The sequence below is a fragment of the Humulus lupulus genome, chromosome 2 (genome assembly GCF_963169125.1).
Source record: "Humulus lupulus chromosome 2, drHumLupu1.1, whole genome shotgun sequence".
NCBI classification, from domain to species: domain Eukaryota; kingdom Viridiplantae; phylum Streptophyta; class Magnoliopsida; order Rosales; family Cannabaceae; genus Humulus; species Humulus lupulus.
This window is the reverse complement of record NC_084794.1, coordinates 95,796,833-95,809,279: the sequence shown is the minus strand read 5'-3', so window position 1 is coordinate 95,809,279 and position 12,447 is coordinate 95,796,833. Positions and strand designations below refer to the sequence as shown.

The 12,447-nt window shown below is 35.2% G+C and overlaps 3 protein-coding genes across 3 annotated transcripts; 2 read left to right on the top strand and 1 right to left on the bottom strand.

Annotated features, from left to right (window-relative positions):
- Positions 1-4,219: 4,219 nt before the first annotated feature.
- LOC133818251 (anthocyanidin 3-O-glucosyltransferase 2-like) lies at positions 4,220-5,974 on the bottom strand. Its single transcript, XM_062251011.1, has one exon. The coding sequence runs from the start codon at positions 5,872-5,874 to the stop codon at positions 4,390-4,392; it is 1,485 nt and encodes a 494-aa protein (XP_062106995.1). The 5' UTR covers positions 5,875-5,974; the 3' UTR covers positions 4,220-4,389.
- Positions 5,975-8,222: 2,248 nt separating this feature from the next.
- Positions 8,223-10,374, top strand: LOC133816207 (isopentenyl-diphosphate Delta-isomerase I, chloroplastic-like). The gene is made up of 3 exons (XM_062248833.1): positions 8,223-9,065; positions 9,885-9,940; positions 10,212-10,374. Exons 1-3 carry the CDS (start codon positions 9,004-9,006, stop codon positions 10,340-10,342), a joined length of 249 nt encoding a protein of 82 aa, XP_062104817.1. The 5' UTR covers positions 8,223-9,003; the 3' UTR covers positions 10,343-10,374.
- Positions 10,375-10,563: 189 nt separating this feature from the next.
- Positions 10,564-12,337, top strand: LOC133814543 (protein MOR1-like). Its single transcript, XM_062247489.1, has 8 exons — positions 10,564-10,815; positions 10,917-10,981; positions 11,064-11,146; positions 11,355-11,444; positions 11,576-11,685; positions 11,893-12,012; positions 12,122-12,143; positions 12,327-12,337. The coding sequence occupies exons 1-8, from the start codon at positions 10,564-10,566 to the stop codon at positions 12,335-12,337; spliced, it is 753 nt and encodes a 250-aa protein (XP_062103473.1).
- The last annotated feature ends 110 nt before the right edge of the window (positions 12,338-12,447 follow it).

The window sequence follows — 12,447 nt, the reverse complement described above, 5'->3', positions numbered from 1 at the left end:
CTAAGCTCTCCACTCAAGGCTGGGTGAGCTTTTATTTCCCTTTACCTACACGACATATCACCCATGAGCCAAGGCCCAGCAAGAAAACATAATACAACATGATATAATATCAACAATGATGGTAACAATCATCCAGGACTATCAGTTCAAAAAAGATAGGTGACAGTTGCAAAAGTCACAAAAGTGGGTACAGCCCCCTCTAGCCATGTGACGATAGGGTCACTCGGGCTTAACTAATAAGTGAGCCTTTCATAAGTTTGACCAGGATAGGTGTATGGTGAATAGTCACCAACATAACCTTCCTCATGACCTTAGAGTCATAACCCTGGAACAGCGTTCCCTAGGCATGTGACAAACAGTCACCGGGGCCATATGCCTTGGCTCTGAATAACTAGTCTTAGACTAGCCAAGCGCTTCTAAGTTCATCGACCTTAGGGTCGGTCCAGCATTAATACCTTAGAGCCATCAAACACTGATATCAATTAGATCTAATCTTCATTTGGCCCGGCGTTCATGACCATATGCCATTTCTGACTCTTTAGGTCAGTGTCCCTGACTAGTCAGTACATATACAAGTATTCCACATTCGCTAACATTCAATAGGCAATTCATGTCCACATTTATCAATCAACATGCCCCAATAGTAATCACGCATGTTATATATACGCAGGGTGCAGTTTTCTTACCTCAGGTTCGAGTGAGAAGTATAATAAGGACAACCCCTGAGAACGATCGATCTTTTAGTTCCTTAGCGGTTACCTAATCACAACCAATTATAACCTCCATTAATGAGAATCCAAAATAATAGGGTCTTAACCTAAGCACCACTCTTGGAACCTGGAAACATGCCCACACGGTGAGTAGATTCGATCCCGGGCCTTAAGGATTGAAACCCCAAGTCAAAAACCCTTAAAAACAGTCAAAACAGGACTATGAAGGAACAGGGTAGCGCTACAGTGCTCAACCCCTAGCGCCCCAGCACTATACTCAGAACCCCTAACATGCCCAAAAGCCTCCTGAGCAGTGCTGTAGCGCCCTAGGGTGGGCGCTACAGCACTACCTCCAGACCAAAACTCCCCTGAACCGACCTTCTTCATCTCCTTCGATTCCAACCTGATTCCCAAGCTTCCAAATCCCATCCTCAATGCCAAATGAACCCAAAACCCATCCTAACATATGCCAAACAACACAACCATAGGAACCCTAGCTAACACTCCCAACAAAACCAAGTATTCACCCTAGAAATCTCAGCTGCAAAATAAAACCAAAACAGGGCAAACCAGAGAATTCTATGGTTAGAAACTTACCCAAAGCTCAGCTTATGATGCTCTTCAATGGAGGAACACACTCCTAAACTCCCAAGGCTTGCTTCCCAAGCTTGAATCCTCAAGAATTGTTCAAAAATCACAAAGAAAGGTGAAGAGAAGAACGTACGAGAGAAACTCTTAAACGTGCTCTATTTTTGCTCTCTTCTTCAGCCAACAATGGCTATATCTATCCTAAGGGTGAAATGACCATTTTACCCCTAGGTCAATTTAAAGTTTCTAAAGGCTCCCAAGGGAAAAATTGGTATTTTCCTCCTTTCTCGTTAATCATAATTAACGCTCTCCAATTCCCACTATTTTCGATAATCTCAAACTCCAATAATTCATATCCCATTACCCTCTAATACCCGGTAACGCTTTAATCATTATAACTGCCCCGAGACTCAACCCGAGCCCCGCACTTAAACCTGTTGTTACTAAACCGCTAATCAATACTCCAAGATCGTCTCATGCCGAATAGCTCGAACAAACCCACATTATAATGTGGTCTCAACACATATCATCGACATGCATACAATTATACAATTATACCCTCAACGGACCAAATTACCATCACACCCCTGTAATTAAAATGTGGACCCATGTGCATGCATTTAACATCATATTATAATATAATTCACATATGCATGCATAATATCATTTAATGGCATAATTAAACAAGTATGGCCCTCCCGGCCTACTAATACCGCCATTAAACTACATCGGAGATTTCAGGGCATTACATTTTTCTTGAAGTAATTTGTGATGCTAGATAATAACAATAAAATATTTCTTTGTTTATTTTGCAGATGTGACAAGCGAAATAGAAAAGGATACTTAATTTTGAAGGCTTTGTGTTGGGCAGCTGTAGAATGTTTTGTGCTAAAAGTTGTAACTTTTCAATATGGTTAATATTTAAGACGACTTGAATACTTAAAGAACATTTTGTTGTTGATGACAGTGCTGAATGTTTTAAACTAATTTGTGGATTGTTAATACAATGTTGAATATTTTTACTTTTTGTTATTTGAAAATCAAGTTCATTTGATGATGCTAGTATATATTAGAAAGCTAATTTTAATTATATAAATAAAAAATAAAAATATAATAGAATAAATTAATGTTATATAAATGAATATATAATGAGAATTTAAACTTATCTAACTATTAAAATAATACGAAAAATGTGTTATAATATCTATTACAATAACACTTTTTATAAGTAAAGAATTTTGTTATGCAAACTTCATCATATAACACAAAAAATGTGTTATACTAAAGTGTAGTATAACACAAATTTATAAGTATTGAAATGTGTTATATAATCGACTATAAATAGTATAATTAAACACTTATCTATTTATTAAAATAACACAGAAAGTGTGTTATCGTTGACAGTATAATAACACATATGTATAACAATGATAAAGTGTTATGTAAAGTACCCTAACCTACGATAACGTAGTCGGTCTTAACACGTCAAAAAGTGTTATGATATGTTTTGATAACACATTTTTGGTCTTATTAAAAGCATTTTTTCATGTAGTGGCTGGTCCTTTGAAAAAAAGATTAGTTGGAAAGATTATCCATAAAACTTCAAAAGGAATGAGACTATTGCATTTATAATGACGAGTAACTCTTTCTCCTATTTTCTACTGCTCAGCATGACGTACGTCTTCTCCCACGTTAGTAAAAACATTCTCTTTCTCGTTGTTTATTTTTACCTATGCAATTGAAGGGAAGATAGATCAATGGGAGAATGACATTTCTTTTCTTCGCAAAATAAAAATTAAATAGTTTGATATTTGAATTTTTTTTGAGCAATCAAAGGGTGTATGTAGCCCGGTCTTCTTCAATGCAAGAGAGGTCTAAGACAAAGATAACTTTTGGCTTGTTTTATCTTGGGGACGCTAAAGTTGTTCAACTACTACGGGACATCTCAAAGAGAGTGACCTATTCCGCAACTCAACCCAATGATTTCCTTTGGTAATTTCATTTCTATTTTAAAATTTGCTTCAACAGGCTTGATTAACAACATAGCATGATGACTAATAGAACCCTAAGTTTCTTACCAACCGCGCGAACATCCTACTATCTAAACACTTTTTACACTATTCTCTAAACATGCTATCATACTTTCTCAAGTTACATTATTTTGGCTGTGGTTGGCATAATTTTTTAAAAGCTCTTTTATTATTATTATTATTTAGTGATAAAAGCTATCTTCATGGCTGGTTGGATTGAAAGAAGCTACTAACACAGCTTAATGAAAAAGCAATTTTCCATAAGTTCAAAGCCCAAAGCGAAAAGTGATGCCGGCCAGGGCTACTGTCTAGTCTATCACCTAGTCTACTTGTTAAAAACTTTGTTTGTCTCACACAAACCTTCCCTTTCATCCTGAATTTAATAGTTATGTTTCTATTTTTTTTCCTTTTCTTTTCTGTAATGGCGTGAAGAAGATGAGAAGGTATAAAAGATGAAAAATGATATGACATATGAAGATGGCTAAAGCGTGAGATGTTTAGAAAAAGAAATCGATTTAATGGCTTGGACACCACAACAAATAATAATAATAAAAATCTTCTCATAACACATGCATCCATTGTCAAAGAGAATTTCAAGGGTACTAGTCTCCGAAATCATAATTACGTGATATAATTTAATATCGGATTTTATTTTTTTGAAATTAACGAATATTATAAAAGTATCATTAACTAATTACTCATACGTTGATAGACAATTTAAAATGTCATACAACAACAATAGCCCAAACATGCATACTCTAATAATATTTGTTGCGGCGGTAGGAGGCCTGCCAAATCAATTGTTCAGTGTTCATCATTTATCATGTCATGGATCAACAGTTTAAGCATTAATAATATTTGTTGCGGCGGTGCTGATCATTTATCATATCATGGATCAACAGTTTAAGCATTAACTATCTTATTTAGTATATATAAAAAATCCTATGTAATTAATACAGCTTGTGTATTGAATCTAACTCTAATAAAACATGAAAAAACACACAAGACAAAATTAAAAAAAAAAGAAGGAGAATAGCATTCTAATCTTCAAGGCTACTTGACTAAGGAAGATTATTATCAATAATATCTCCAATCAAACCACTCAAGGAAGAGTAAGAAGACCCAGCGGCAGTCAACGCTTTCCTACACATCTCGCTCATCTCTTTCACTCGTTTTCTTCGCTCATCATCGGCGGCTACCTCCATCAATTTTCTCACTCCTTCCTCCACTTCTCCAGCTCTTACTATAGTTTGCTCTTTCTTACAGTAAAACCCCGTCACGTAGTCCAATCTAATCTCCACGGCTAATCCCAACTCCTTCACCATCTCAAATGCATTCAGTTGCTGCTCCGAGTACAGTGGCCACGCAGCGATCGGCACACCAAACCATAAACTCTCCAGAATCGAGTTCCAGCCGCAGTGCGACACGAAGCCTCCGACAGCTGGGTGAGACAGGATGGCCACTTGTGGTGCCCAACTTATGATCTTTCCTCTGCTGGCAGTCCGTTCGAGGAATCCCTCCGGGAGGACTTCTGTCGGATCCTCGTAGTCTTTTGGAGAACTGAACTTGTTCGTGGGCGATGGCTGCCGGAGGGACCAGAGGAAATTGAGCCCACTCTGCTCTAGACCACATGCTATCTCTTTCACCTGATCCTCATCGAAGAACCCCATGCTCCCGAAGCACAGAAACACTACCGATGAACGAGACTGCTCGTCGAGCCAATTCATGATGTCCGAGTACTGGCGGGCTGAAAGGAGTTCGCTGCTGTCGTCGTTAGGAGATACGATGGGTCCCACAGAGTATAACGGTGGAGATTCACTGTCACGGAGTAGAGAGTGAATTGCATGATACTCTAGTTCCATGTACGTGTTTAAGATAACCCCTTTAGTTTTTCTGATCTTTCTAGCATGGTTAACGAAGATGGCGGTCGAAGCATCGTCAAAGAACACGCCTGGAAAGACACTGGTAGGTACCGGGTTTAAGAAACCCAGAACTGAAAACTCAGCATCCGAGTCTTGAGAGAAGTGAGTAGTGTCCATATTTGTCTCACCATCCTTATCATCATGATGAGCTTGGATATGTAACGTGAGACCGAGAAAGCCAGCGCTCGATGTGAAAAAGACGTAGGTTGGAACTTTAAATTCATTGGCCACATCTATCATTGTTGTCATAAACATGTCGATGACAAATCCAGCAAGCCGAGGAGAGTCGAGATCTATATTGGACTCGAAGTGTGCGGTCACGGCGTTTCTGACTTTAGGCTTATGATTCTCAATGAATATTTCCATAAAGAGGAGGGGGTGGGTTTCCGAAATGACGATGTGGTCCCGGCTGGTGAGGTCGACGAACTTGATGCGATCGGAGGTTGAAGAGGCAACAAGTGAGTCGGTGTAGGCGGAGAGCTTGGGTTCAAATGGCAACTTCATGATGAGGATAGTAATATGAAAGCGATCATCTCGAGCGACTAATGTCTTGGCAAATTCGACCATTGATACAAGGTGGCCTCTGCCTGGAGAGGGAATGAAAACTAGTTCTGCTTTCTTCATTGCGTACGTAAGAGATCGGTTTTTCTCTTCTTTTTGTCTCAGTCGATACTCTAATATATATATATATATATGTGTGTGTGTGTATGTATGTATCAATGAATTATCTACCTATGCCTAGTTGAGTTATAATATGCATGTGATTAGATACGAGTATTTATATGTTGCGTTACCTTTTGAAATTAACAATTTTGTGTTATTTGTTTACTTTACTTGCTCTCCAAGCAATGGGCAATTTACTCCTTCAGGGACAAAGAATGAAAATGCACGTTTCTTCTCTAAATATTACTTTATGTGGTTGGTTTTGACTAAAAAATAAGACACGTTCGAACGACCTTTTCAATGGTTTAACACTACGACAAGAAAAAAATTCTATGACTTTAAAGTAGTTGTTGTATGTAGTTGAACTCTACGAAAATTTATTTTTTTAATTTATTAAAATAAATAAGTTATAACAACAACACACGACCAAGCCCTCCGAATTCCTGGTACACTACAGCGACGTGGTAGGGTACCAGGAATTTCACTACAACAAATTTGATATACAATGACTCCCTACAATGTCTTACACCATTGGTGTAAGACATTAAAACTTATTAGGGGTTTTAAATGTCTAATGGTGTAAGACATTGAAAGTTTTTATTAATGACTACAATTGGAAGACATTAAAAATGGTGGAAGACGTTGGATGTCCCCCTGGCCATTTAATTAAATTTTGGTCTTCTTCCTCCTCATAACAGCAAAAAGAGAGCACCATATACGAAAGGGGGCTGCGATTTTAGGGTTTTCAAGGTTAGTTTTTTTAATTTTTATGAATTTTAGTTAATTATTTTGATAAAAAAATCATAGGTTTAACATTAGGATGAGTAATCTACATGATTTTGTGTTAGTTTTACATTTTTATGCATTTTTTTCTATACATTGTTAGATTTATTAGTTTTTCCATGGAGGTTTTTTATAGATTTAAGATTTCATAGTTTTTTTTTTTAATTTAACCTATCACATTGTATAGATTTCATTATAATATATATATTCATGATTTTTTTTTAATTTTTATCATTATTTATTTCGAAATTTAGATATATCTTTGTATGTATATTTAAACTTTTTTTTAAAAAAAATTCTAACTAATTTGTTATATATATAGTTATGTTAAAATATATTTATTAAATAATTTTAAAAATATAAATATATGAAAAAAATTATGTTTTTGTTGATTATTGAGATTTTAGGTTATGAATTTTTTTATTGCTTTTTTGTTTAGGTTATAATTAGTGGCTCATTGGAGTTTTTTTTATTTGTTTACCAGTCATTTACTTATTAGGAATTTAGTGATATTTGTTTAGTAATGTTTAACATATTAATTAATTTAATTTCGTAGGTTGTGATTTTGGTGGTGAGATTTTAGAGAGTATTTTGCATCAAAACTTCTATATCAATCACACATTTGAGGTAATTAAGTTTCTAAAATTACAATAATAAGTTATATATTGCTAGATATTTAGTGATATTTTATTTATTATTTATTAATTTAATTATATTGGTTTGTGGATTTAATAACGAATTTGATTACTACTTGAAGTAATTTTGCTAGCTTTTGGATTATTAATTGCAAGATGTAAATATATATTCTATTACTTCTACTTTTAATATTATTAAACAAATGTTAGAGGAGTTTGAATATCTTAAATATTCATCCATAGTGAAGTAGGTTCTGAGATTAAAATTGTGTGCTGTAGTGATAACGGAAGGTTGAGAACTTGTGTGTTTTAGTGAAGTAGGTTCTGAGAAATTTGATTGTGTGCTGCGGAGCTATAAGGAAGAAACTTATTGTATGTTGTTTGAATTGTTTATTTTTCTATTCACATGCAGATGGTTAGGTCACTATTATAGAAAAAATGCTGCCCCATTTTATCTAGGATAATAAACAATTAGTTTTATATAGACATTCTATAAGGAAGAAACTTATTGTATGTTGTTTGAATTGTTTGTTTTGCTATTCACATACAGATGGTTAGGTCACTATTATAGAGGAAATGCTGCCCGATTTTATTTAGGATAATAAACGATTAGTTTCATATAGACATCCAACTTTATCACGTGCTTATTTAGTGTCGTTTCTTTTATTTTTGATAGACATAGGAGAATATATGGATAAATAGTGGTTGTCAGCGAATAGGTTATTTGCGGAATATAGGAACGGGGTCGATTTGTTCTTAAGGTTTTGTTCGAAAAATGTGAAAGACCCAAATTTTACTTATTGTCCATGTCTTAAGTGTGGAAATGTTAAAAAGATGGATGTTAAAAAGATGGATCTTAAAAAGATTAAAGAACACTTATATTTCAATGGGATTGACAAGAGTTACACAATTTGGTATTACCATGGGGAGATAGCTCATATTGCTCCAACTCTGCCAAGTAGACAAAAAGGAGTCACTACACCAAATACCCAATTTCATAACACATAAATATAAGTTTATTAAAAAAGTGTTATACTATCTAATGTAAAAATAAAAGCAGTAAATAATAAATAGTAAAAAAAAAGGCGGGTTAGGAAATTGTTATACTTTCCTTTTCCCTCTTCCCGTTCTATTCTCTAGACCTAAACCCAAAGCTCTCGTTTTTTTTCCTCTAATCTAAAATCCCTGTCTCTAAGCTGGTCTCCTCACTCACTCTTCCCCGATCCCTCTCCTTCTCTCTCTCTCTCCTACTCCCTCAACTACGACGGCGAGGGGATATACGAGGCTTCAACCACGGTGGAGGTCGACGGAGCTGACAGAGGCTCAGCGGGACTGCCGGAGGCTCGACGATGTGGACTCGGAGACTCGTTGGTGCAGGTAAAGATCTCTCTCTCTCTCTCTCTCTCGTTCTGTTGGTGGGTGAAAGATTAATATTAATATATAATAATAATATTACACGATTCAACAATGGCGGAGATCACATGCGAGTGCGACAATGTCCCACCTTCTAAATACCAGTGCCAAGCTCTACTTTGCCCCTAGAGCCCATCTCTTTACCTCTTCTTCTAGCTTTGCTCGTAACCCTTTTCTCTGAATCCCTTCTTCCATTCCAAAGCCCCTTTATCCTCTCATTGCTAGGGTCTCTCTTTCTTCTAAAGCTTCCAATCCCACCATGGGAGACTCTGTCGACGTTGGAATGGACGCTGTCCAGAGACGCCTTATGTTTGAGGACGAGTGCATTTCTGATTACCCTTTTTCCCATTTCTCCTTCTTTTTTGTTTGTCTTCTGGTGTGCTTTGTTTGGTTGCTTGGATTTGGAATAGGAAAAATTGTATTATTGATTTTTTGGGTTATATACTTCGTGGGTTTATTAATTTTTTGTTCTTCATTGTTTTATTTCAATTATTGTACTTTGTTTGTTTGATGTTCTTCTTCTTCTTTTTTTTTTCACTGTTGAGGTAACGAAGTATATATATCATGGGGCTTAATTTTCTTCCTTAATCTTGCTTCATTACCATGATTTGTTTTATGTTGTGTTTGCTTAATTTTTTTTGGTGGTACAACATTGCTATTATCAGTATCCCCTTTAAAATTTCAGCCAACCGAACTGAACAATTGGTGTGGTTAGAAAGCATCAAGATATTGATTTTAAATCTTATATCTACAGATATGTATTTTGTTTGTTTGTTTTTGGACAGAAAAGTGAATTATTGGATTATTTTTCATTGCTTTGATCTCTTATTGTTCTTGATATTATAATATTCCTTTTCTTCCTCTCTTTGGCTGTTCAAAGTATGAGAAAATGAAAACTCGGGTTTCATTTCTTTGTTGTTTGTTTTTGGTAAGAAATGAAAATTCAGTGACTGAGGTGATACTTTAATTGAGTATTAACTATAATCAAATGAGTTGAGGTCTATTTTGAGCCAAATATTCATGTGGTTTTGAGATTGGAGAACATTCAAAATCTGAATGAAAATTTTGCGTTTAGATCTACATATCTTTCTTTGTGTTGTACTGGAGCTGATTATGTCTCTTCATGTGAACTTTCTATAGATGCATTCTAGTGGATGAGAACGACCGGGTTGTTGGTCATGATACAAAATATAATTGTAAGTAAAATTTGATCTGCACAATTCTTTTTGGGTATTATGTCATGTCTTTATGGTACTTTGCATTTTGCATACTCCAAGGCTTTCTATCCTTCCTAAATCTTATACCCTCTTTTGATTTTGGATACCTTCACGTTATGGAAATGAACTGTTTATTCATGTTTTGGGCATTCTACTACATTTTCAAATAATATACTTTGTATATAGATCATGTTCATTCTGTTGGATTAGCTGGACCTCTGTGGTTTGCTAATGCTTTTGTACCCTGTAGGTCACTTGATGGAAAAGATTGAAAAGGAAAATTTGCTGCACGAGGCTTTCAGTGTGTTTTTGTTCAACTCGAAATACGAGTTGCTTCTTCAGGTATTGCTTACAATATTTGAGGGACATCAAGCTATATGATTTCCCAATTAGGTACCCGAACCTTAGATCTTGTGGGAGCAAACAACAGACCTGACTGTTTGAACTGCCCTCCTAGGTGCTTACATTTATAGTAATAAGTGTCATGTGAAGAACCAAGTTAAGATCTAGATCTATTAGGAGGGCATAAATTGAATAATTGTGTCATATTCTATTTCCCATTTTAGTTTTCTATATTCCAGAAATTTCATGAACTCATGACCATGTCTACATATCTTTTCTTTGTGGGAAATGTTTCTTGTACTTCTTTATCTAATCTGCATGTTTGGTTTGATAGTGAGTTTGGAGCAAAAGTTGTGCCTCCAAAGAGGATATTAAAGATGTTGCTTGAGCTATTTGACCATCAAGATCAAAATGTTCGTGCATCTTCTAAAGGACTTACTCTTGAGCTTTGTCGATGGATTGGAAAGGACCCTGTAAAATCAATATTATTTGAGAAAATGAGGGATACAATGGTATGATAACTTCTTACATGTATGGCTTTGCGTATGGAATTTTTTGTTGCTCCCTGATCCTTGGAAGTAATGACTTATTTATTATTTTTTATTTTTTGAAGAAAAAAGAATTGGAAGCCGAGCTGGTGAATGTAACGGGGGCAGCTAGGCCATGTCACAAAATAAGGTGAAAATTCATTTTTTCATTAGCTGTTTAATCTGCTTGCTGTTTTTATTTTTATTAACCTAGTTGGTATTGATGTCTTCAGGTCTGAGCAAGACAGGGAGCCAGAAAAGGAGGTTGTATCTGAAGTTGTGGGTGCTGGCCCATCTGAGGAATCTACATATGATGGTGTGTAATACACATAGTCTATTAGATTATTCTTTTTCTTGGTTGATATTAAATGACGACAAGTAGGTGTTCTATCAGCGGGTAACAAGTGATTACCATTGTAGGAGTTTGACACTTTAGAGTTATATTTTATAAGTTTTTTTACTACAGAGATGTTGGTTATTTAGCTCTCGTGTTTATGCATAGTTTAACATATTTTAATTGTCAGCTCCTCAGGAAATAGATGAGTATGAGCTCGTTGATCCTGTTGATATATTGGCTCCTTTGGAGAAGTCTGGATTTTGGGATGGAGTGGTCAGTCTTCTTTCTTCTCTCCGTCAAACTAGTTCAGTTTTTTTTTATTTTTGGTTGTAGTGATTTAATTTGGGAATATTTGGTTTTGATGTTCCTGTACTGCTATTAACATCTTGTGCCTTATGTCACAAAAAGCAACCAAGTGGTCAGAACGGAAAGAGGCTGTTGCAGAGCTAACCAAGCTTGCTTCAACAAAAAGAATAGCACCCGGTGATTTCTCAGAAATCTGTCGGACACTAAAAAAGGTACATTGTCTTTTTATGTTTGGGTATTTTTTTTGCATCGTTTATACCTCTATCTATTGCCAAGGATCTTTTTAATATTGCATAGTTAAGTGTTCAATCAGCTCCATTAAGTTTTAACTTCATGCTTTATATTCTTACTTCTGTTATAAGTTTATACTTGCTTTTTGAGTTGATGAATAAAAATCATTTAATTCTTTTTCTGTACAGCTCATAATAGATGTTAATATCACTGTAGCAGTCGAGGCAATTCAAGCTATTGGCAATCTTGCTCGGGGTTTAAGAACTAATTTCTCTACAAGTTCACGCTTCCTATTGCCAGTTTTGCTGGTATGTTCATTTTTTGCTAGCTAAAAAAATAGTATTATATCAACTTAAAATGCAAACAGACTGTTTGAATGTAACCAAGTTGTTCAAGTGTTCATTTACTTTTTGCCAGTTACTTACAACTGAGCATGGTGGTATTTTTTTTTGGATTTTGACTTGTACATTCATTTTTCTAATTAATAAAAGTGCACTTAGTCATATGAGTAGATTCTTTTTTAGAAGTTCAAATGATGTTGATCGTAGCTTTGATTTGTATATAAAGTGTTTTTTATATTCAATTTTACTTTTAATATATATTTTGATCTGGTTTATCTCAGATTATTCTTAGAAATAATTTAATAAAGATTGAAGAAGGGATATTGGTTTATTGCATTTATCTAAATCCTTTGATTTATCTCTCTCTCTCTCTCTCTCTCTCTTATTTTTTTTTATAAAGGA